This window comes from Canis lupus, chromosome 10 (assembly GCF_003254725.2).
Source record: "Canis lupus dingo isolate Sandy chromosome 10, ASM325472v2, whole genome shotgun sequence".
Classification (NCBI taxonomy): Eukaryota; Metazoa; Chordata; class Mammalia; order Carnivora; family Canidae; genus Canis; species Canis lupus.
In genome coordinates, this window is record NC_064252.1 from 69,447,263 (window position 1) to 69,474,113 (window position 26,851).

At 37.5% G+C, this 26,851-nt stretch overlaps 1 protein-coding gene across 2 annotated transcripts in view; it reads left to right on the plus strand.

The window, feature by feature from the left end:
* Window positions 1-26,851, plus strand: part of GMCL1 (germ cell-less 1, spermatogenesis associated) — a 60,767-nt gene that overhangs the window by 24,806 nt on the left and 9,110 nt on the right. For both annotated transcript variants that reach the window (XM_049115937.1, XM_025470637.3), the window contains exons 10-13: window positions 6,918-6,987; window positions 9,948-10,023; window positions 14,346-14,491; window positions 16,470-16,557. In XM_049115937.1, the coding sequence (XP_048971894.1) occupies window positions 6,918-6,987; window positions 9,948-10,023; window positions 14,346-14,491; window positions 16,470-16,557 (380 nt within the window). The remainder of the gene's footprint in view (window positions 1-6,917; window positions 6,988-9,947; window positions 10,024-14,345; window positions 14,492-16,469; window positions 16,558-26,851) is intronic.

Consider the following 26,851-nt stretch of genomic DNA (forward strand, 5'->3'; position numbering starts at 1 on the left):
GATCATTGGACACTCACCATCCACAGAAATACCGTGAACCTTGAAACCCAGAATTGCTCAGCATCGGAAATCAAGTAGTTTTCAGGCCACGTATAACCAACCGTATAGCGTGTTCATAGCTTCATTTCCTTTTATACTGTTACTTGATTTCCAGTCCATTTTAAGCCCTCCATTTTCTACCAGGCTTTCAAACCTCCTTCCTTTTTAGGGCCTGGATTTCATGATTGATCATCTGAACTACTCTCTCTCAACAGTTGCCTTCACCTTTGTGTCCTTCCACTTGGCAAAATCCTAAAACTAAATTAAATTTTGTTTCTATAGCATTTGAGCTCTGGGTTCCACTGAGTATTCAGTCCCTGGGAGAAGGGTCTGTAGCAGTTCTCAGAGGAGTATTGCTACAGAGGTTTTTTACCAATTTTGTACTGGTGCACTACAAATTCACATTTCAACACTAAGCTTGCACTTTGGGACTTCTTACACTGCATTTATTTGGTCACTTTGGCCACTCTCTTTTTCATTTACTTCATTAATTGTATTAGACCTCTGCCATTCTGTTCAATCTTCCTATCAGTCACCTCCCAGTCAGTATGGGAATTCTGTTGTTTTTTTTTTTAATATAAATTTGGGGTAATCAGGTAATAACTTGTTCAATTCCTATTCTTCCTCACCTGTCTTCCTGTCTTACAGTTGAGGTGCTCCCTCCCTGTCAAGCCAACCTCCTGCTCTGTTCATGTCATGATCTTACCACTTCATGTTTGTTCTGAAATTAAACCTTATCATTTAAATTGTATCTTCAGCCTTTGCCCTCCCTACTCTACCTTAGCCTTTAAAATATGGTCAAATCTCTTATTACAAAACAAGACCAGAAAGCTTCCCTTGACGCTGCTCCCTCCCCTACAAAGCAACCTTCTAAGCCCCCTTCTTCAGATGCTGTCTCCTTCCTTTTAGTAATTTCTCAGCACTCTGCAGTCTGTCCCTTGCCCTCACTGTTTCACTCAGACCTTCTAGCAAAAGTTAGGGTTGTTCTGTTTGCAAAGTCTACTGGCCTCATTTAGCCTACTTAGCATTTTATGTTATGGTTTGTTTGTTTTTTTCTTGAAATTCCCTACTGTACTCCCATGGTTTAGAAATGCTGTTCTTTCCTGAGTCTTTTCCTATTTCTCTAACCATTCCTTCTCTTTTTCTTTTGTAAGTGTCTCTTAGTCTGCCTACTTCTTAACTTCCTGAGAATACTTTTGACCCATTGATTTTTTCATTCTCCCAGAGTAATATTCTTTGTTCATATGATTTATTAAAAGATTCCAGTTCTGACCTCTCCCCTGAATTTCATACTTCGATATTCAACTGCTGTCTTGCCATCTATAAATTGCTTCCGGCCATCTGTTCAAAACAGTACTTAAATTTCTTCTTCAGCCCCAATCCCTGCCTGCTTTTTTTCTTCCTGTGTTCCTATTAATCATTAACACCATTAATAAATAGCCCAGCCTTACGAAAAAGACAAATTCCTGGAAGTCAGCCTACACTCCTCCTAAAACTCTTTCCTCCACATCCATTCACCAAGCCCTGTAGATATTTTCATAGATAGTTCTCAAAATCACCACCTTCCTTTACCCAAGGCATTCCCTTGATTAAGACGTTGTCATCGTTTGCTAGATGACCTAAGTGCAGAATGTATCTGTGTTCTTGTTGAACTGTGAGGCCCATAGGTTTTACAACCTTTTCCTTCTAGTACATAGGGCACTGATTGACAAGTAGTAGGCACTCTGTGAAAACTAAAATTGTTTTCTAAAACATACTGATTTACATATGGCCTAATCGTGCATTTACGCTCTCAAATTTCATTTCTAGCTGCTAACCTAAAAACTGTAAAGGGAGAGGATGGGGAAAAGTAAGCAAATATGTGTAGATTCTTCAAAGTATTCTGTGTATGCCAGATACTGCATTTAATGTCTATTTTGTAACATAACTTTGAAATTCATCAAGGTAGTTGTCCCCATTTACAGACGAAGTAAAGTATAATTGTCCTGCCATACAGCTAGTGAGAAGCACAGCTCAAATGCAGCCCCACGTCTTTCTTGTTCTGTAATCATATTGTTTTCACTCTTACTGGTTACTTAAAAGTCAGACTTTTCCATAGTGTTACTGATACTTCATACCTAGATGCTCTATTCAAAATACTCTTATTTGTCCATATGGGAATTTTTTTATTATGTAAACTTTTGGTCTTCACGATCTACATCTGACTTAAGTGTTTTGTATAGCAGTTCAACTTGTAGGCTGTTTTTTGCTATAAACTTTACTGATTATAAGTAAATTTTTTTGTGTGTATATACCTGAAAAATACACCTTTTCTTTCACTTAAGTAATAAAATACTGAGTAAATTAGGAACATATCTTTTTTATTTTGTTTGTCTAAAAAGGGGAGAGGGGCAAAAAGAGGGAGAGAGAATCCTAAGTAGGTTCCACACCCAGTGTGAACCCACCTGGAGACCAAGCTGAAGTCAACAGACACTTAAACCAAACCACCCAGGCATCCTTTATCTTTTTGTTTTTTTAAAATTTGTAAGGCTAAGACATTAGATTTTAAAATATTATGCTTTTGGAGACCCTTTGTACCATATCCTTTGTGTAAGACAAGAGAAGTAATCTAAATTTATCTGACTTATCTCATCTATTCTGTTGGAAAAATACTCTGTTTACATTCAGAATTACTATATGCTAGATCTGTAGCTGAGTCCAAGGCACAGTCAGATGGCACCTTGTTAACGCCCATTTTGAGCTTTTGTATGGGGCTTTGGTCTAACAACATTTAAAATAAGTATTTAAGATTATTTTCCTGGATGGAAGTTTCTTAAAGGAATCTTTGCATTGAATACTAACTCTGCTGGGATCCCTGGGTGGCGCAGCGGTTTGGCGCCTGCCTTTGGCCTAGGGCGCGATCCTGGAGACCCGGGATCGAATCCCACATCAGGCTCCCGGTGCATGGAGCCTGCTTCTCCCTCTGCCTATGTCTCTGCCTATCTCTCTCTCTCTCTCTCTCTGGGACTATCATAAATAAATAAAAATTAAAAAAAAAAAAAGAGACCCGGGATCAAATCCCATATCGGGCTCCCAGTGCATGGAGCCTGCTTCTCCCTCTGCCTGTGTCTCTGCCTCTCTCTCTCTCTGTGACTATCATAAATTTAAAAAAAAAAAAAAAAAAAAAGTGAATACTAACTCTGCTAAAAAGGATTCTGGCAAACTCTGTAGTATATCTACCTTTTGGAGACAGGACTGCATATAATTGTATTAAAAACGATATAAAGATGAACCTGTCTTAATTATTTTCATCCCATGTTCTCAAACTCATTTTAGCAGAGATTCTTTTTTTTTTTTTTTTTTTTTTCAACATTGCATTTGAACTTACTGTTCTATGGACTTATTTTTGGGCTACAGGGTAAACTACCAGTGACTAGAAAGATTTCTAGTTTGACTTTTTACTTGTTTAAAGTAAGACAAGAAAGGAGAGACAGAACTATGTACCCATGTTTTTAATTTGTTGAAGTGGTTTTTGGTTTTTTGGGGTGTTTGGTTTCGAATTTTTTTTTTCTTTGGTGCTTTTGGTTTTAAAGGAGATTATTGAAAGGTGAAAATTTTATGTTTTTAGAGAGAAAGAGAGTAGGGGCAAGGAGGCTCCAAGGGAGAGAGAGAGAATCTTATGCAGGCTCAATTTTCACGGCCCTGAGATCATGATGACCTGAGCTGAGATTAAGTCGGAGGCTTGGGGCACCTGGGTGGCTCAGCCAGTTGAGCATGACTCTTCATTTCTGCTCAGGTCATGATTTTGGGGTCCTAGGATTAGGCCCATCTTGGCTCCATGCCTAGCATTAAGATCCTCTTTCTCTCTCTCTCAAATAAAATAAATCTTTAAAAAAAAAAAAAAAAAAAGAGTTGGACACTTAACTGACTCAGCCACCCAGGCTCCACAGGGTTGTGAGAAATTTAAATTTTATTTATTTATTTTTTAAAGATTTTATTTATTCATGAGAGAGAGAGAGGCAGAGACACAGGCAGAGGGAGAAGCAGGCTCCATGCAGGGAGCCCGACGTGGGACCTGATTCTGGGACTCCAGGATCAGGTCCTAGGCTGAAGGCAGCACGAAACAACTGAGCCACCTGGCTGCCCAAAACTTTAAATTTTAAAATTGAATTTTAAAACCTTTTCACATGCTGTATCTTACATGATATTTGAGAATATCAATATTTATGTGTAACCTTTTCATTCCAGTTTTATAAATGAATCATGAAAACCATATTCTACATCCCTAGATCAATGCATTTTATCTTAGAGGCATAACTATCAGTGAATTAAGAAATCTATTTTAACGAGAAAAGATCAGCTCCTTTTTTCTTAAAAAATACATTAGGGATCCCTGGGTGGCGCAGCGGTTTAGTGCCTGCCTTTGGCCCAGGGCGCGATCCTGGAGACCCGGGATCGAATCCCACGTCGGGCTCCCAGTGTATGGAGCCTGCTTCTCCCTCTGCCTATGTCTCTGTCTCTCTCTCTCTCTCTGTGTGACTATCATAAATAAATAAAAAAAATCAAGTCTTACAATTTATTCCAAGTTGTAGAACTTTATAAAAAAAAATACATTAGAACAGAATTTAAAAATCAGAATGCATTGCAAATAAAATACACAATATGTATGCATTTATACTGACTCACATAAACTTTACTAGTCTTTACCTACTGAAAACAAATTATATGTGGCCTAGATATTTAGTAGTTATTCTGCATAATAACAAGAATATTTTGACAGAACGAAACATTCAAAGTGTATTTTTTTATTTTTTATTTTTTATTTTTTTAATAAATTAATTTTTTATTGGTGTTCAATTTACCAACATACAGAATAACACCCAGTGCTCATCCCGTCAAGTGTCCCCCTCAGTGCCCGTCACCCATTCACCCCCACCCCCCGCCCTCCTCCCCTTCCACCACCCCTAGTTCATTTCCCAGAGTTACGAGTCTTTATGTTCTCCCTTTCTGATATTTCCCACACATTTCTTCTCCCTTCCCTTATATTCCCTTTCACTATTATTTATATTCCCCAAATGAATGAGAATATACACTGTTTGTTAAAGTGTATTTATAGAGTTTTAAGGGAAGATACCAATAAACAGTGCAAGTCATCTGGATACCTTTATTTTAAAAGACTTATGAAGTGAAATGTGGATTTTAATCACAGTAGGGTTTACATTCTTCTAATAGAGATTGAAAAATCATTTAACTTAAAAAAAACAGAAAATCTGTTCTTTGGTTGGGAATATAATAAAAACAAAAATAAGTATGGTACTAAGCCAGTTCTATCTATATTTTTAATAAATTTTAACTAAAATTTCAGTTTACATAGACCTGTGGGTAAAAATTATATGCTTATTAAAGATATAACTGGGGATCCCTGGGTGGCGCAGCGGTTTGGCGCCTGCCTTTGGCCCAGGGCGCGATCCTGGAGACCCGGGATCGAATCCCACGTCGGGCTCCCGGTGCATGGAGCCTGCTTCTCCCTCTGCCTGTGTCTCTGCCTCTCTCTCTCTCTCTCTGTGACTATCATAAATAAATAAAAATTGAAAAAAAAATATTAAAAATAAACGCTTTTAAAAAAAAAAAAAGATATAACTGTAACTTTTATTCCATTTAGAATAAATTAAAATCTCTTTTTAATAAATTACCTAAATCTAATATGGCAAAATTATTATTTTTTAAAAGATTTATTTATTTTAGAGAGTGAGAAATAACAAGTGGGAGGGGGTGAAGGGGAAAGAATATCAAGCAGACTCCACACACAGTACTGTCACAGGGCTCAATATCTCACTGCTCTGAGATTACAACCTGAGTTGAAACCAAGAGTCCGGATGCCTAACCCAACTATGGCACTTAGGTACCCTGCAAAATTATTTTTGAGTATGCATGATTCATCTGATAATTTATCTCCCATTAATTGTTATTTTTATATAATTTAATAAATTAATATATATTCAGTTTTCTATAAAAATTATATGAAAACAAAATAGTACTTTGCGTATGTTTCTCACAAAAATTAATATGAGCTATGACAAGGAAACTATTAAATGCAAAAATCTACTTTAAAGATTTAAATCCTAATGTGAATGCATATAATCTAAGTACAGTCCATCTTAAAGCAAAGCAAAATAGCGTTTACCACACTAAAAATCATTAAGCCATATTGTTTTGTTTTTTAATATTTTATTTATTTATTCATGAGAGATATGGGGGAGGGGGCAGAGACACAGGCAGAGGGAGAAGCAGGCTCCATGCAGGGATCCTGATGTGGGACTCCATCCCAGGACCTCAGGATCATGCCCTGGGCCGAAGGTGGCACTAAACTGCTGAGTCACCCAGGCTGCCCTAGCCATATTGTTAAAGAGCATTTGTAAAATCTAAACTGCCAGATCTAGTTGTTGCTATTTTAAGCTTAGAAATGTAACAATTTTGGGATGCCTGGGTGGCTCAGGGGTTGAGTGTCTGCTTTTGGCTGAGGGTCAAGTCCCACATCAGGCTCCCTGCATGGAGCCTACTTCTCCCTCTGCCTGCCTCTGCCCCCCCTCTGTGTTTTTCCTGAATAAATAAAATCTTTAAAAAAAAAAGTAACAATTTTATCCAGTTCTTAATTTTTTTTAAGATTTTATTTATTTATTCATGAGAGACACAGAGGCAGAGACATAGGGAGAGGGAGAAGCAGGCTCCATGCAGGGAGCCCGACATGGGACTCGATCCCGGGTCTCCAGGATCACGCCCCGGGCTGAAGGTGGCACTAAACCACTGAGCCACCGGGCTGCCCCTAGTTCTTAAAATTTTTTAATGTTTTATGTTCTTCATATTATTATTATTTTACATTTATCTATTTTTATATTTAGAATGGCTGTCTTCAGTGTATAAACAGCAATGGCTTGCTATGCTCCGGGCAGAACAAGACAGTGAGGTGGGGTAAGTATGTTAGGTCATTTCATTGTTCATAATAAACAAACAAACCCTGCTATGAATTTTAAAATGCATTTATTATATTGAAAAATCAAGAGGTGTTAAAGTAGGGAAAAGATCATTAATCAGCTTTTATTCTTATATTTATGTAACATCAATATTAATAATCTTTCTGGTCAATTAGTGAAATGTTTGAATAGTCATTTACTTATTTATAAAAACTGAATAATTCATAAACTGTGTTTCACCTGGTGTTATATTAGGATTTTCTTTCAACATACTGAAATATTACTTGGAGTAATGGTTTCACAAAGAATGATTTTCATACTTCTTTATAGGTAAAGCTAATCTTATTTGTGGTAGTATTGTGATATTGTACTTTTTATTAATTATCTAAGAAGTATTTTAAAGATCTCTGAGTCTAAAATGAATTAACATAATCCAGTTATAGATGACCCCCCCCCCGCACACACACAATATTTTTGTGCTTTTTTCATTTGAAGGAAAAGCAGATATCTATTCTTTCAGTGTGCTTTGCAGTTCACAGAAGTACTTCCACATTTATTATTTGATCTTTATACTAGCTTCTTGGCTATAGGCCATGTGAGGAGACAATCCATCTGTGAGTATATATGGAAGAGGCCTTAAGTTTGACTTTTTTTTTGCCCCTGATTTAACACATTTTCATGTACCAAAAAACTTGCTAAAATATATGACCTAGTTATGTTTTATCCACACAGTGACTGTCTGAGAGTGTTATACAAACTCATGGTAATGATTATGAGGTTATTTTCCAGGATTCTTGGTTTCTACTTTATAATTTATATTCCATCTTTTTCCAAATATATTCACAGCATACTTATCCTACACAAACACACTAAGATTGTTGAAATAGAAATAATAACAAATCAGGCAACCCGGGTGGCTCAGCGGTTTAGTGCCGCCTTCAGCCCAGGGTGTGATCCTGGAGACCCGGGATCGAGTCTCACATCGGGCTCCCTGCATGGAGCCTGCTTCTCTCTCTGCCTGTGTCTCTGCCTCTCTCTCTCTCCTCCCTGTCTGTGTTTCTCATGAATAAATAAATAAAATCTTAAAAAAAAAAAAAAAAGAAATAACAAAAACCAAAAAAAAGAAAGTTAATTATTTAATGGAATTCAGATTCAAAGCATTTTGTAATATATGAAATATTTTCAAAGTCATCCTCATTCTTTTGTATATTCAGTTTTTAGATGTTGGGTGTTCTTATTTTTCAAGATTTTCCTCATCTGTATCTTTACTGAGTTGAACATAGAGTCTGACCCAAAAGACTGAGCTGGAATAAGTGGGTTTCCTCCCCTCAGAAGTTTATGTATGATTATAGCACCCCAATGAAGTGCTCTGTTTTATAGACACTGAGCATCTGCTTACTGCTGCAGGGTTACTAAAGTGAAGAAGACCGTGTATTTCCTGAGTGCTAGGTTATAATCTAATAAAATCTACCTCCACAGTTTTCTTTCATGTTCTTCCTTCCACATTGCCAACAGATAATCTTTCTGAAGCAGAAATATAATTGTGTCACTTCCCTGCTTAAATATGTCCAAGGATTTAATGATAGGGACTATTGTTATTTATATGTGATATATATTATATTAACATTTAAAAAAATTCCTTGTCTTTAAGAAATTTATATTGAACTATTTACAGATTAAAGGATATGCCTGGAGGATTAGCCTCAAAATGATCAGCCAGAAGGGATATGGGGAGAAGTAGGCTTGGAGTAAACTAAAACAAAATTATTGAGCTAGATGGTGAAAAAATTTAGCTCATTATACTATTTTATCTACTTTTACGTTTGAAATTTTTCATAATAAAAAATGTCAAAGTAACAGAACTAATGCCTGGGAACTCTCTACGATCTACAGGAAAAGTTAAAACTCTTATTAGCATAGTCTGGGGGGCTTGTCCAAGTCTATCCCAAATGTCTTTCACTTCGCCTCCTCTCGTGCTCATCTTAAACTCTTGATGTATGAAATTCTTCATATATTTGGGATTCTTTTATGCTCTAGATTCTTTTTACCTACTAGACCTTCTACCTGAAGTGCCCTTGTCCTGCATTGAATCCACCCCTAACCTCTACTTCAACAAACTCCCACTTGGCACAAATAATACCTCCTCTGTGATGATCCCTCTCTAATCCCAGGCAGTAAATCTGTGCCCTCTTCCTGCCCTAACTTCACAACTCTCTCCACATAATTGTAATTGTTACTTATATCTCTACTAGAATGAACTCTTGGATGTCAAGGACATGTTTACATTTACTTATTTTTTGTATATTTGTTTCACTATTTTAATTTGATGATGATTGAAGTCCCTAGTATCTATATCTAGGCACTTAATAAATGTTGTATATGATGAATATATTGTATTATTTCTATCATTTGGGGTTCCAAACTAATCATGGCTTTTTGTTATCATAACTTGAAATAAAGTATTTTTCTTAGTTGATTAAGGCTTTCTTGGGAACCAAGAAAGATCAATTGATACAATTCTATAGCTGCTTCTATTAAATACTGACTTTGCATGATTATACTACATAAAAGATAGCTTGGATATGAAGTACTGTCCAGTGGTAGATGATACCAAGTCACATCTTAAATAGATTTTAACGTATTTTACTTAGACTTTTCAGTGTTTTATTTTTTTGATGAGAACAATTTCTTGTAGATATTTTTTTCCCTCTGGTTTGGCTAAGCCCTAATAAAAGTAGTCCAAAAGTCAGAGCTAAGAAAAACATTAAAGTTACTAATTTTTTTAATTTAGCAAAGGCAATGGGCAAGATTTAATCAGTGCTTTTTGTATTTTTTTGTAACCACAAAAAGATATTTTTAAATCCATTAGCCAATTTTTCTCTTCTTTTAAACTTAATTCTTTTTAAACTATTAGTTGCCTATTTTCTATGAGATTTCACATCTTATGTATATTTCTAGGCCTCAAGAAATCAATAAAGAAGAACTAGAGGGAAATAGTATGCGGTGTGGTAGAAAGCTTGCCAAAGATGGTGAAGTAAGTATGGGTTATGACTCTTAATATTCTCATGCAAATTACTGTACTACTAGTGCAAAATACACTTTTGTGTAACAATCACAATACCTGCCATACCTCAGAAGAGCTTTCTTGGTAGTTTCTGTAGCATGGTCTCCTGGGCAAGGAGTGGTGATTAGACCTTTTGTGTCTAACTAAGAGATATAAGAGGCCTCTGCAATCCAGAAATTAAGATAAATAAGAAATTATATGGGAGCTCTTACATAGTCTTAAAAGTCATTTTTAAAATTTTATGATTACCTTAAATCAAAGACATTCAAACCCTTTGATTGCTACCTGCATTTAGACTTCTTTTATTCATTACCACTATATATAAATGTATATAAGTGAAACAAAAGTATTATGAAACAATACTATTACTGTATCCAAAAATCCTATTTTCTTTTTAATTTTTTAAAAAAGCTTATTGTGACTCATTAAATTGATTTTAATGGGACATGAACTACAATTTTTAAAATCCCACTCTAATTGTAATTTCCATCTTTTTTTAAAATTTATTTATTTATTCATGACAGACGCAGAGAGAGAGAGAGAGAGGCAGAGGCAGAGACAGGCAGAGGAGGAGCAGGCTCTATGCAGGGAGCCCGATGCAGGACCCAATCCCAGGACTCCAGGATCATGCCTTGGGCTGAAGGCAGGCACCAAACCGCTGAGCCACCCAGGGATCCCTGTAATTTTCATCTTAAAAAATAATTCAGCCTGGGTTGTCTGGGTGGCTCAGTTGGTTAAGCATCCGACTGTTGATTTCAGCTCAGGTCATGATCCCAGGGTTGTGGGATCAGGCTTCGCAATGGACTCACGCACTGGGCATGGAGACTGCTATAGGTTCTTTCTCTCCCTCTGCCCATCCCTCTTCTAAAAGATAATAATAAATCAGTCTAATTTAGATAAGCAGTTATTTTTCTCCCAAAGTTTCCCTCATTTTAACTTTTCTTGTTTTTAGACATTAATTAAGTTTACATTCAATAATTGTGATAAATATTAGTAGCATATGAAAGGGGAATAGGTAGGTGTCTTCTTTACTCCTTAGTCTTCCTTGTTGCTACTTCCACAACTCCCTCCCTCACTGAACCACAGCTCCCTTGAAGCACATGCTTCTACTACACCACTCAATACTCTACACCACTGAATAGCATCATTCACTGGGCTCTCCATATTTATCACTGTTCTTGTTGTCAGTCTTGGTGATTTCAGTGTCTCTATTCCCTGACCTTTGTCCCCACAGTGATCTTAGCTCTACCCTACCTCCAGCACCCATTTTCTGGAAGAAGCATATCTTCACTTTTTGCTTTACTAAACAATACACCCCCTTCAAAATTGCCATTTCAAGCATACCATTTTCAGATTCCACTTCTATTATCTTTCTAGCACTCTCTTTCTAGAACCTGGACTCCCAACAATTTTTTAACTCCACTGGGATGTATAATACATTATTCTTACTACCTTTTTTCCCATTACCCTCTCATCACATCCCTACTTCTTTCTTTACTTACATTTTATGTTCCATCTTAAAATTGGTTCCTGGTTAATACTCCTAACTTCCCTTTTCACTCTGTCAGGCTCAGCTGGCTAAACCCCAATTCTTATTAAATCCTGATTTGCCATGTACTCCATTCCTGCTTTCAAATAGATGGATATGACTAAAGAAAAACTGTACCCCACCAGGTTTCACTTGAATGTTTGTAACTAAACTTCAGGTGCTGCATGGTGACCCTCCTATATTTACCTATTGAATTTATCCTGTCATTCTTTGAGTACCTGTCAGACCTTCTTTAAAAGGGGCAGTGCTATCTGTCTCATTCTTACCTATAACCTTATTTCCTCCATCAGAAAATAAAAGCAATAGGAAGAGAATCTACACATCCTCTTGCCGAACAGTTCTGGTGATCTGTCTGCAGCTATAGCTATGCGCTCTGCTTTTCCTCGTATTAGAATGGATGAACCATCTGCTTCTATCCATCTAGTCCATCCCCTCCCCTCATGGCAAACTCCACCATCCCTTCTTACCTATTCAGAGGCGTTGCTCCTTCAGTTATCACCTGCCTCTCCTGCATCAGGATCATTTTCTCTTCTACTGGGTCATTCTCATTGAGCATTCAATATACCATACCACCGCCCATCTGGAACCACACCCTGACCCCACATTCTTCTCTAGCTACCACTCCATGTCTCTGTATCTCTCGAAAGCAAAAAACTCATTGAAAAAAGTTGCTCATATTTGTCTATATTTCCGTTTTTCTGATGCTCTCTTGAATTCACTCCAATTCATTTATCACAGTAAATTCCAGTGAAACTGCCATGTTGTTGTCACCAATGATTTCCACATTGCCAAGTGAGGTAGGTAGTTTTTAGTCTTCCAGAAGCTCTTGGCAGCATGACACATCTGCAGTCACTCTTTCTTGGAGATTTTCTCCATTTCACTTTTGGGACAGCATATTCTGCTGGTTTTCTTCCCAATTTATTTGGCTATTCCTTCCAAGTCTTCGCCTAGATCCTTCTCTTTCTCAACAAATGTTGGTATGACTAGAGGCTCTGTACTTGGGACTTCTTCCCTGTCTAAGCTCACTCCAAAGGAATCTCACCTAGTTCAAATGACTTCACACTGATGACTTCTAACTCCAGATTCATATATATAGCTACTCACTTGATACCTTTCTTAGAATCCTAGTAGCATCTTGAATAAAATAGTCCCAAGCTGAACTCTTTGATTTTCATCCCCAGACTTTCTCCTTTCCAAGGAATTCTCTAACCCATAAAGGGCCTCTCTCTCATTCATCTGTTGAATAGGCTGCGAACTTGAGATACTTCTATCTTAAATACCATACCTGGTGTTCATCAGAAATTCCTCCAGGCTCTACTTATGAAATAGATTCTTAGCATGTATGCCACTACACCCAAGTCCAGGCCACCGTTATCTCTTGCCTAGACTATCGTGGCAGCATCATAACTGCTCTCCCTACTTTTGCTCTTGATCTTCTACATTTTGTTTCCCATATATCAGCCAAAATCATTTTTTTTTAGATGCAAGTTAAATCATCTCAAATGTTTCTCCCTTCCCTAGAACTTTCCATCAGCCTCTTACTGCACTTAGAAGAAATGCGTGCTCTTCCTTACTAAGGACTCCTAAGCCCTACATTTCCTGACCCCTGACCAATCCTCTGAATGTATTCCTATTTTTCTGTCCACCTATGTGATTGCCCTAGCCACATAGCCTTCTTGACGTTCCTCAAAGAGGCTAAGCATGTTTTTATCTCCAGAGCTTTGTACCTCCTGTCCTCTCTGCCTACTTCACTCTGCAGATAGTTACTGGTCTGCCCTTTATTAGACTCAGGGCCCTGCTCACCTAGTGTCTCCTTAGAGAGACTTTACCTGACCACCTGTCTGAACCAGCAGATTCCCCAGCTGCAAGCTTCTCTGTCCTGCCATTCTATTCTGTTTTGTTGTCTTCCATTCCATTGCATCTATTCCTTCCACACAGACATACGCATATTAAAATAGCACATTGTACCCGCGCAGAAACTTACTTCAATGCCTAGAGCAGTACTTGGCACATAATATGTGCTCAATAAATACCTGTGAGCTATTGAATTAATGTTGTAACTCTTAGTGTCAACCAAACACTTGAAGCCCTAACTTTCCTTCACTATACCTTACCAGCTTGCTTAATAGTCCATTAATAGTGATAGATTAAACAAACTTGTGAACCGCATGATGGTATTTAAAATAACCCAGTTGTGGGGTGTCTGGATGACCTTGAAGAGCTTGCAGCTCTTGATCTTAAGGTCATGATATTGAGCCCCAAGTTGGGGATAGAGATAACTAAATAAACTTTAAAAAATAAATTAATTAAAGTGACTATGTATCTGTTAGTTATTTAAGGAATTTAGAGTATTTTTAAAGCAAGGTAGATTTTAATGGGTTCTTAATACCTCCATATAGCCTCCTAGCCCTCTAAGCTATACCTCCTTAGAGTTGCAGTCAAAAGCCATATTACTTACGATAGAATAACAGTGTGGAGACATAACAAAACAGATCATGAAGAAGTGATATTATGAAAGTACCTTAAAGAATGGTGACCATGAGGGCTGCTTTTCTGGTTTTGAAATACACTATACCGACACGGTAAACCTTTATATATATTCTGTGTGATAAGCCTTAAAGGAAAAGTACCCATGAGGGATAAATATTTGAAAGGAGTTAAAGAAAGGACATTTTGAAATTTTTATTTTTGATTTGCTAGTGTGATAAACTGAAGTAAATCTTTCTCTTTTGTATTTCCTTAGTACTGCTGGCGGTGGACAGGTTTTAACTTCGGCTTTGACCTGCTTGTAACTTACACCAATCGATACATCATTTTCAAACGCAACACACTGAATCAGCCATGTAGTGGATCTGTCAGTTTACAACCTCGAAGGAGCATAGCATTTAGGTAGGATGAATTTCCCTGCCCCATTCCTCCTCCAGAAAAAATAAAAGAAATGAAATAAAACCCAATAATTTACACCAACCATAGTAGAGTTTTGATAAGATACAATATATATGAAAATATATATGAATGTGCAAGGAAATAATAATAATAAGCTTTTATTGCTGTGACATGTTAGTAATAATCAAAATAAAAAAGTCTGGATCTAGTATGTCAGAAAGAATAGGCTAGAATATGAATGATACAGGATTGGTAATAGACTTGAAGCTGTTGCTTTGCTGCTGTTCTTGCAGATTATAGGTCCAGAATGTAAAAACAGCAAGGTATTTTTCCAGGAAAACATGTCTGGTATTGTCCTTCACTTTCTGTGGGATTTCAAAAGTCCCAAATTTGCCAGATAGTTGAGCTGGCTCTATCTGGAGAAGATGCTGATGAATTGGAAAATAGCTTAATGAATGGGTTTTTTTAAAGTCATATATTTACCTTCTACCATATGTGAAATTAACTCAAAATGGATCAAAGACCTACACATAAGAGCTGAAACTATAAAACAATTCTTGGAAGAAAACATAGAGGGAAATCTTCTTGACATTGGATTTGGCAGTGCTTTCTTCAATATGACACCAAAGCAGAGATAACAAAAGAAAAAAATAAATTGGACTTCATCAAAATTAAAGTCTTGTGTACCAAAGGACACTAGCACAAGAGTAAAAATGCAACAACCCAGAGAATAGGAGAAACTTGCTAACAATGTATCTGATAAGGAGCTAATATCTAGAATTTTAGAGAACTCCTAAAACTCCATAACAAAAAGACAAACAACTTTATTCACACATGAGCAGTGGACTTAAACATTTCTGCAAAGAAGATATGCAGATGGCTAATGAGCATCTTTTCAAACATGAAACATCACTCATCAGAGAAATGCAAATCAAAATCATAATGAGATAGCACCTCAAACCCATTAGAATGCCTATTATCAAAAACAACAAAAAGTGTTGATGAGGATGTGGAGAAATTGGATCTTTGTGCATTGCTGGTGGGAATATAAAATGGTGTGTCCTAGGTGGAAAACGAAATGGCATTTCCTCAAAAAATTAAACATAGAATTAGCATATGATCCAGCAATTTCTCATCTGGGTATTTACCCAAAAGAACTGAAAGCAGGGTCTGGAACAGATATCAGTATATTCATTTTCACAGCAGCGTTATTCCCAGTGGCCAGAAGGTGGAAGCAGCCCACGTGTCCCTCAGCAGAGCTCTATGTAGATATTGTCCGTACCTACAAAGGAATTTTATTCAGCCTTGAAAGGAAAGGAAATTGTCACATATGCAACAACATGAACCTTGATGACCTTATGTTAAGTGAAATAAGCCAGTCACAAACAAATAGGGTACGATTGCACTCATACAGAGTACGTAGAGTGACAGGTTCACCGAGAAAGGAGAACGGCATCAGTGGCGAGGTGGGGTGGGGATCTGTGTGCGCTGGGTGCAGAGTCCAGGCGGGAGGAAGTTCTGGACGTGGAGGGCAGTGCTGACCGCAGGACCATGAGGCTGTGTTTAAGGCTGAGAACTGTAAACCTAGAAATGGTATTTTAATTTTATGTATGTTCTACCACAACAAAAAGACATTTATGTATTATTTTAGATCCCAGGTACGTATAACAGCACAAGCGTATAAATCTGTAACAGGGTCGGTTTAGAATTTGAAAAGACTTTTTAAGACCTTTTATCAAATAAAAGAATATGGAAGAAAAAGTGAAAATGTTAAATATTAAAGTGAGGGAGAGCATGTTTAAGTTAATCTGTGGTTAAAAAACCATTTAGGGGCACCTGCTGGTTCAGTCGGAGGAGTACGCAACTCTTGATTGTAGGGTAGTGGGTTCCAGCCCCACGTTGGGTGTGCAGGTTACTTGGAAATAAGATCTTAAAAAAAAGATCATATGTTTGTTATTTCTGTTTTTCTTTTTAATCCTAGATTACGTTTGGCCTCTTTTGATAGTAGTGGAAAACTAATATGTAGTAGAACAACTGGCTATCAAATACTTACACTTGAAAAGGACCAGGTATGTTTGATTACCTTTCTGGTATTTGTCTTTTGAATCCTCTCTTGAAAATTCTTAAGTAGAATTAACATTTGATTTAAAGACTGGTTTAAAAGTTTTTTTGAAGGCAGGAATGGAAATATTCTGTTCACTTATGCATAGTTTGCCCTCATTTTATTAAAAGTGTAACTAAGACAAAAAGAGGAAAAAGAAAACTCAATTTGATTTGAGGGGCAGGGAAATGCTGATAATAGGGAAATAATTGTTTATCCTGAATAACTTCTTCAGAAAGTTATGAATCTTAATTGCTTTATCCATTGTGTTCATAAGTGCATTTATTTATAGATTATTAGCAAACACCTTGAAGATAATCCAGTATGTCTCCATAGCTTCTGAATATTAAGAGAACATTATGCTTTAGCATAACAGGTTTGTAAAGTAGCAAGCATCTGTAATATTCCCAAAACTCTCTCTAAAGCCATCTGTTTCTTCATGTATCACATGCATGTAGAAGTTTCAAGATGTCATGATGAGAAAGTAAACCATTTCAAAAAAGTAATATGAGATCTGTTAAAATATTAAGTTTGGGGACGCCTGGGTGGCCCAGTCAGTTAAGCGCTGTCAGCTCAGGTCATGATCCCAGGTCCTGGGATCGAGTCCCATATTGTATCACATTGGGCAACCTGCTCAGTGAAGAGTCTGCTTCTCCCTCTCCCTTTGCTCCTCCCGCCTCTTGCTCACCTGTATGTGCACACGTGCAAGCACACACACTCTCTCAAATAAATCTTTATTTTTTATTTATTTATTTATTTTTTAATTTTATTTACTTATGATAGTCATCAAAGAGAGAGAGAGAGGCAGAGACACAGGCAGAGGAAGAAGCAGGCTCCATGCACCGGGAGCCTGACGTGGGATTCGATCCCGGGTCTCCAGGATCGCACCCTGGGCCAAAGGCAGGCGCCAAACCGCTGTGCCACCCAGGGATTCCCTCAAATAAATCTTTAAAATATATATATATTAAGGAAGTGTACTTCTGTTAAGACTAACCACGATTCCAAGGGACATACTGTTTTAATAAAGGGTTAAGAGCCTAGAGTTTACATAAATTATTAGCAGTTAGCAGTTTTTTCCAGACTGAAGGGCCTCTTACAGAACATCAGATTTTAGCATTGCGAGGAACCTTGGGGTGATAATTCTCACCTCACGTAGCTCTAACCTCACATACCCTGTATGAGAACACCTTTAACAACATTCTTATAGAGGATCCTCCACTTGTAATTCTAGCAACAATGAGCTGACTCTCTCACATGGTAGATAGTATTTGAGAAGATAGATAATAGAAGTTCAAATCTGCCTTCAGTAGAACTCTGTTGGTCCTTCTGGAGCTGCATGAACAATGGCTATCTTTACTTTCTACCTGGAATGTCATAAACAACCACAGATTTAAAGCACCAGGCCAAGATAACTGTATTTCAAGTGCTCCTTGAGTTTGTTCAGCAAACATTGGAGTTCCTGCGGAGTGCTAGGTTCTGTGCTAGGAGTAGAGTAAATAAAGAGAAACTTGTGTTCCTCTTTATATATATATATAAATATACAATATAATGTGTATTTGTGTATTGTATAAATGTAATGTTGAAGGAGAAGTTTCTAACTTTGACTGTGGGGTTGAGGGCAGGTGTGGTTGTTGGGGGAGGAAGAGAAGGGACAACAGAGACAACAGCTCCTGGAAAATTTCCTTTCCTGGAAAAATTGAAAAGGGAATGGATACCTGAATGAAGCCTCAATTGATGAATAAGATGGAGGCAAGAGAGCACAAGGGTCATTGGAGGAATTGAGAGAGGTTTGGAAGAGTTCAGTAGGACGAGAGCCAAGGCATGATGGGCTGAGGCTGGAGCGTGGACTTTTTCCTGAAATCTGTAGAAAGCTTTGGAAGGGTTATGGTTGGGAGTTGCATATGTGTGTTTTATATAGGTTATAGATGTTAAAGAAAAAAATGGAAAATATAAAAAAGCAGAAAGAAAAATCATACTTATCTCACTTAAAGATAACACCAAAATTAGATCTTGCTGTTATTTTATGACCTATTTTTCCACATTGTTATATATAGCTCTTATCAATAAAATGTATATCCACAATGTCATTTTTATTATTACATAATATTAGTTATTTTGGATATACTATGATTTAAATAATTCCTCCTTTGGGGGTAAAGTTTTTTGTTTTTTCACTATTATAAAAACACGTACATATATCTTCACACATTTTTATGGTTTTTTTAAAGATTAATTCCACGAGGGAAAATTCTTGTCAAATGGTGTACACATTTTCTATTGTTTAGATTGCGCTTTAAAATGATTGTCCAGGGCAGCCCCGGTGGCGCAGCAGTTTGGCACCGCCTGCAGCCTGGGGGGTGATCCTGGAGACCTGGGATCGAGTCCCACGTCCGGCTCCCTGCGGGGCTTATATGCATGGGGCAAACCAATAATGCACGACGTACATAGAGGAGGGAAAAAAAGAAATTTTGGACATACTGGCATAGCACAGTAGAGTTGTTGCAATATATGAATAGAGGAGGGTTTGTTATCAGGGAATAGTTTAAGAAGAATTTCAGCTTTGGGTGCTGATGGTGGAGCTGGTGCTTCTTCCTTGAGTCTTAGGGAGGGTGATTAGTCTCCATTTTTGGTTTACAAGACCAAGGTAATAAATATACTACAAAGACTCTTCATTTTAGGAGATTGTTTTCGATGATACTGATAGTTGGTAGTAGGACTAAGAGGATGGTAAAGTATAGAATGGAGACGATTTGGCCAATAATAATAAAGGGGTGCTCTACTGGTTGTCCCCCGATTCATGTTAATGTGAGTAGATCGGCTGTTAGTAATCAGAATAAACATTGACTGAGGGGTCGGAATATTATTCCACATTGTTTGGATGTGTAAAATAAGGAGATAATTGCTAGAATTAGGATGGAGAATACTAAGGCGAGAACCCCTCCTAGCTTATTTGGGGATGGATCGTGGGATGGTGTAGACGAATAGGAAGTATCATTCAGCTTAATGTGTGGGGGAGTGTTGAGGGGATTTGCAGGAGTATAATTGTCTGGGTCTCCTAGTAGGTCAGGTGAAAATAAAACTAGTGATATTAGGATTAGGAGTAGGAGTAAGGCTCCTAGGATATCCTTGATTGTGTAGTAAGGGTGAAATGGAATTTTGTCTGAGTCTGATGTGATTCCTGAAGGGTTGTTGGATCCGGTTTCGTGTAGAAATAGGAGGTGTACTATTGCTAGAGCTGCGATGATGAAAGGGAGGATGAAATGGAATGCAAAGAATCGTGTTAGGGTTGCTTTGTCCACTGAGAAGCCGCCTCAGATCCATTCTACTAAGTCAGTTCCGATATAAGGGATGGCAGAGAGAAGATTAGTGATTACAGTTGCTCCTCAAAATGATATTTGTCCTCATGGTAGTACATAGCCCATGAATGCTGTGGCTATGGTTGCGAATAATAGTACAATTCCAATGTTTCATGTTTCTATGAATACATAGGATCCGTAATATAGGCCTCGTCCTACATGTAGAAATAGGCAGATAAAGAATATGGAAGCGCCATTTGCGTGCATATAGCGGATAATTCAGCCGTAGTTAACGTCTCGGCAGATGTGCGTGACTGATGAAAAAGCTGTGGCTGTGTCCGATGTATAGTGCATAGCTAAGAACAAACCTGTTAGAATCTGTAGAATCAAGCATACTCCTAGTAAGGATCCGAAGTTCCATCAAGCAGAGATGTTAGACGGCGCTGGGAGGTCAATGAATGAGTTATTAACAATTTTGGCTAGTGGGTGGGTTTTTCGAATGTTGGTCATTAATGTTCTTATAGTTGAAATACAACGATGATTTTTCATGTCATTAGTCATGGTTAAATTCCATGTAGGAATAATGATAACATACATTGTATTTATTTTAAGTATCGTTTTTGTGATGAGTTTTGTGGGTTTTGCCACTAAACCATCTCCTATTTATGGTGGGCTTGTGCTAATTATTAGCGGTGGGATTGGTTGTGCGATTGTTCTGAATTTTGGGGGTTCTTTTTTAGGGTTGATAGTATTTTTAATTTATTTGGGGGGTATATTAGTAGTATTTGGTTATACAACTGCTATGGCTACTGAGCAATACCCTGAGGTATGAGTTTCAAATAAGGCTGTTCTAGCGGCTTTTATTACTGGTTTGTTGTCTGAATTGTTGACTGCTTGCTATATTTTGAAGGATGACGAGGTGGAGGTAGTATTAAAGTTTAATGGAATAGGGGATTGAGTGATCTATGATACGGGGGACTCTGGGTTTTTTAGTGAAGAGGCTATGGGTATTGCGGCTCTGTACAGTTATGGGACTTGGTTGGTGGTTGTTACAGGCTGATCATTATTAATTGGTGTGTTGGTTATCATGGAAGTTACCCGTGGTAATTAAGGATTAGTAGACTGAGGATTATAGTTAGTATGAACGATAGGAAATAGAGTTTGATGAGACCTTTTTGATTTGAAATAAGGGTAGAAGATTTTATTTGGAAATATGAGATTGATTTGGGTAGGATGTTTTCTAGTCAGATGGAGTCCAGAAGTATAGATGCTGATTTCTGGCTAATGGTTAAACTTGTTTTAGGTGTGAGGCGGTGCATAATGGTTGGATAGTAGCCAAGGAGGCTGGAGAATTTAAAGTAATTAGAAGGATAGTTAAATTTGAGTCCTTGTGTGGTAAGGTTTAGTTCTAGTGCCAGGATGAAACCCAAGGTGGTTACTGCAAGGGCTGTCATTTTTAGATAATGAGGCATAGTTATCTGTGGGATGGTGGTGGGTGTGATGCTGTGGGAGATAATATACCCTGCAAATACACTTCCGATAAGGAGTCGTTTAATAGAGTTAATTAGGAGAGGATTATTCTCGTTGATAAGGATTATAGGGGAGAAGCGGGGCTGGCCTAGTAGAGCAAAGAATATAATTCGGGTGCTGTAGGCAGCGGTTAGGGATGTGGCAACGAGTGTAATTAAGAGGGCTCAGGCGTTGGTATTCGACGTGTTAGCGGACTCGATGATCAGGTCTTTGGAGTAGAATCCTGTAAGGAAAGGCATGCCTGTTAATGCGAGGCTTCCGATAATAAGGGAGGTTGTGGTGAAGGGAAGGACTTTAAATAGGCCACCCATTTTTCGAATGTCTTGTTCATCGTTTAGGCTGTGGATAACTGACCCTGAGCATATGAATAGTATGGCTTTAAAAAATGCGTGAGTGCAGATGTGTAAGAAGGCTAAGTAGGGCTGGTTAATGCCAATTGTTACTATTATTAGGCCTAGTTGGCTTGAGGTAGAGAACGCTACAATTTTTTTGATATCATTCTGTGTAAGAGCGCAGATTGCGGTAAATAGTGTAGTAATGGCCCCTAAGCATAAAGTGAGGGTTTGAATAGTTTGGTTATGCTCTATTAGTGGATGAAAGCGGATAAGAAGAAATACTCCTGCTACAACTATTGTGCTTGAGTGAAGTAGGGCTGATACAGGAGTGGGGCCTTCTATGGCTGAGGGGAGTCAGGGATGTAGGCCGAATTGAGCAGATTTACCGGTAGCTGCTAGTAGTAGGCCAAGTAGTGGCAGATTAAAATTATCGTTTGTCGTAATGAAGATTTGTTGAAGGTCTCATGTGTTTAAGTTTAGTAGAAATCATGCTATGGTTATAATGAAGCCCACATCTCCAATACGGTTGTAGAGGACGGCTTGTAGGGCGGCTGTATTTGCATCGGTTCGGCCGTACCATCATCCAATAAGTAGGAATGATATAATGCCAACTCCTTCTCAACCAATGAATAGTTGGAATATGTTGTTTGCGGTAACTAGGACTATTATAGTGATGAGGAATAAGAGAAGGTACTTGAAAAACCGGTTAATGTAAGGATCGGAGTGTATATATCATATAGAGAATTCTATGATAGACCACGTGACAAAAAGGGCTACAGGTACAAAGATTATTGAGAAGTAGTCTAATTTGAAACTCATGGATAGTTTTATAGTTTGGATTGTTATTCAATGCCAGTTTGAAATGATTGTTTCCTGTCCTGAGTAGATGAATATTATTGTGGGAATTATGCTAATTATGAACGCGTAAGAAGTAGCGGTTTTTACATAGTATGGGTATAGCTTATTCTTGTAAAGTTTAGTAGAGGATATAATGATGGGCAAAGTAAGAATAACTAGGGCTGTGATTATGCATGAAGAAAATATATTTATTACTTTTATCTGGAGTTGCACCAATTTTTTGGTTCCTAAGACCAACGGATTACTTCTATCCTATAAAAGTTGAAAAAGCCATGTTCTTATGCATGGGAGCATGAATTAGCAGTTCTTGCAGTACTTTTTCGGTAAGCAAAAAGGTTTGAGCTTTTATTGTTAGACTCACAATCTAATGTTTTTGTTAAACTATGCTTACAGTAGATGGGACCGAGAATAATTTTAGGGTTAAGGGATAGGAGGAGTAGGGGCAGTAGGTGCAAGGTCATTAGGGCATTTTCTCGTGTGAATGATGGTTTGATATTTTTGATATGGTGGGAATATTTACCACGTTGTGTGGTGATTAATATATAAAGTGAGTATAGGGCGGTGATGATAATGTTAATTCCTATTAGGATAATAGTAATGTTGGATCATGAGAATGAGGATATCACTACAAATAGTTCTCCGATAAGATTAATTGTTGGAGGGAGAGCCAGATTTGTGAGGCTTGCTAATAGTCATCAGGCTGCTATTAGGGGAAGGAGAGTTTGAAGTCCTCGTGCGAGAATTATAGTACGGCTATGGATTCGTTCGTAATTGGAGTTGGCTAAGCAGAATAGTATTGAGGATGTTAAACCATGGGCAATTATTAGAGCTATTGCACCTATATAACTTCATGGTGTTTGAATAAGAACCGCTACGATAACCAGTGCCATATGACTAACTGAGGAGTATGCAATTAGGGATTTTAGATCTGTTTGACGGAGACAGATAGAGCTTGTTATGATTATGCCTCATAGAGATAATATTATGAAGGGGTATGCTATGAAATTGGTCAGGGGATTTAGTAGGGTTGTAATTCGTATCATGCCATAGCCTCCTAGTTTTAGGAGTACAGCGGCAAGTACTATGGAGCCGGCAATAGGGGCCTCTACGTGTGCTTTTGGTAGTCACAAGTGGAGGCCGTATAGAGGTATCTTTACTATGAATGCTATTATGCATGCCAGTCATAGGAAAATATTAGATCAGGAGTTTGGCAGAGGCTGGATTCAGTATTGAATTATGAGAAAATTTAGGGAGCCCATGAAATTGTGGATATAAAGGAGAGCTACTAGGAGTGGGAGGGATCCTATTAAAGTATAAAATAAGAAGTAGAGTCCTGCGTTTAGTCGTTCAGTTTGATTTCCTCATCGGGTAATAATGATCAGGGTCGGAATCAGTGTTGCTTCAAATAGGATGTAAAAGAAGATGAGTTCAGAGGCTGTGAAAGTTATAATTAGGAACAATTGGAGAAGAATTAGTATTGAAATATATAGTTTTTTTCGAGTTAAGGGTTCTTTTGATAAATGGTGTTGACTTGCTATAAGTATAAGGGGCAGAAGTCATGTTGTGAGTGCTAATAGTGGTGCCGATAGGGAATCAGAGAAAAATATTAAGGAGGGGTTCAATGTATTATCATTTGGTTGGTTTAGGTAGAATAAGCTGATTAAGCTGATTAGCAAACCATATGTTGTCGTGTTAATTCAGATTATGTTAGGCTTTGATATTCATGTAAGGGGGATTAGTATGATAGTAGGGATGATAATTTTTAGCATTGTAAAAGGTTTAGGTTTTGTACGTAATCAGTCCCGTAGGTGTTAGATACTATAACTAGTAAAGACAATCCTAACGCTGCTTCGTGTGCAGCGAATACTAGTAATACAATTGGTATCACGCAGACTAATGTGAGATGATTGTTTAAGATAGTTACAGATATCATTACGAATAGTGACAGTATCGTGCCCTCTAAGCATAATAGGGATGATAATAGGTGGGATCGGTAGATAAGTATGCCCATTAGAGAGAGGATAAATGCCAGGAAGATGTTAAAGTATACTGTGGACATATGATAATTATGAGTTAAATCATAATTTAATGAGTCGAAATCATTTGTTTTAGTTTAAACTAATTATATTCAGTTCATTCCAGTCCTTTTTCAGTTCATTCATAAGCTAGGCTTGCGGATGGCTAATAAAGAGATTAGTAGGAGTGCTATAATGAGTATTGTTGTTAGTTTGTTAGTTTGTGATGCTCAGGGAGGTGGAAGGAGTAGTGCAATTTCTAGATCGAAAAGTAAGAATGTGATGGCGACTAGGAAAAACTTTATGGAAAAGGGTAAGTGTGCTTACCATGCAGGGAGCCTGCTTCTTCCTCTGCCTGTGTCTCTGCCTCTCTCTGTGTGTCTATGAATAAATAAATAAAATCTAAAAAAAATAAAATGACTGTCCAATAAATAGACTGTCCAATTTATGTTTCTTCTAGCATTATACAAGAGTCTACCCAAAATAGTGGTCTTTTCACTCTAATCTTTCCCCCAATACAAAATGTAGAAACAGATTATATAAAAATTAAAACAGGGGAATCCCTGGGTGGCTCAGCGGTTTAGCACCTGCCTTCAGCCCAGGGCGTGATCCTGAAGACCCGGGATCGAGTCCCACATCAGGCTCCCTGCATGGAGTTTGCTTCTCCCTCTGTCTGTATCTCTGCCTCTCTCTCTCTCTGTGTCTCTCATGAATAAATAAATAAAATATTTTTAAAAAAATAAAAATTAAAACAATTTTCATTTTTTTAGTTACTGGTGTAGTTAGGTATTTTGTATGCACATTAGATATACTAGATTTTGTTAGTTGATAGTTTATATTGTTAATGTTGAAGTCCTTATTAGGGTGTGGTCTGTTTTCTTGTTAATTTTTAACAGCTTTTGTATGTTAAGAATAACAATATTTGTGGTATGCTGTAGCTTTCTCCATTCTTGTTACTTGTCTCTGAACCTTCATGAAACAATTTGTCAGTCTATTCCTCTAATGATTTCTTTTCATGTGATGTTTAGGACTTCTAATTGGGATTATGTCTGTATTTTTTTTCTACTTCTATTTCCTTTTTTATATTGGAGTATATTCTGATGACATAGATGGAATGTATCAGATGTATCAGTGTATTTGTAATGCCACTTTACCACATACTAAATCCTTTTATACTTGCTTTCATTTCTGAACTTTGTTAGGCTTTATTGACTTCTTTTTGCAGAAACAATACACTTTTAACTAGACTAACTTTAAAATGAATTTTAATACCTAGTAATGCAAACCCACCTTTATTCTTTTCAGAAACCTCTGGGGTCTTTGTCCATGATTATTATTATTAATAGCATATAGAATCAAGTTTCCTCTCAAAAAATCTTAGGAGGATTTGATTTATATTTGTTAAATATATGATTTGTGGAAAACTGATGTCTTCCTTTCTGGCATATGGTATTTTCTGCTTTACATAGGTCTCCTTTTATGTCTCTCTCTAAAATTTATAGTTTTCCCTTAAATTTTTATTTTCCCCATAGTTTCCCCCCATATATTTCCTAGAAGCAAAAGTCTAAGTATATTTTATTGCTAATATGAAATGAATTTTCTTCCTAATAGTTTCTAATGACAGTTTTGATGAAAGCTAGTGATTTTTGTTTTTATAGCTATCTTATAAAACTATGCTGACTAGATTTGCATTAGATGGAGCATCTCAGGCAGCCCGGGTGGCTCAGCGGTTTAGTGCCACCTTTGGCTCAGGGCGTGATCCTGGGGTTCCAGGATCGAGTCCTACATCAGGCTCCCTGCAAGGAGTCTGCTTCTCCCCCCTCTGCCTGTGTCTCTGCCTCTTTCTCTCTCTCTGTGTCTTTCATGAATTTTTTATTTTTTATTTTTTTTTCACGAAAGACACAGAGACACAGAGAGGCAGAGACACAGGCAGAGGGGGGAGAAGCAGGCTCCTTGCAGGGAGCCTGATGTAGGACTCGATTCCGGGACTCCAGGATCACGCCCTGGGCTGAAGGCAGGTGCTAAACCACTGAGCCACCCAGGGATCCCCAAATATAAAATCTTTTAAAAAAAGATGAAGAGTCTTAGCATTGTATAAGAAGGATTAGAGACATGGTAATAATTAGAGGATGATTTAGAAGTTATTGGTATAATCCAGATAAATAATGAAAACCTTAACTTAAGGAAGGTAGCAGTGGAGATGAAGAAGTGTTGATGGGTTCTAGAAA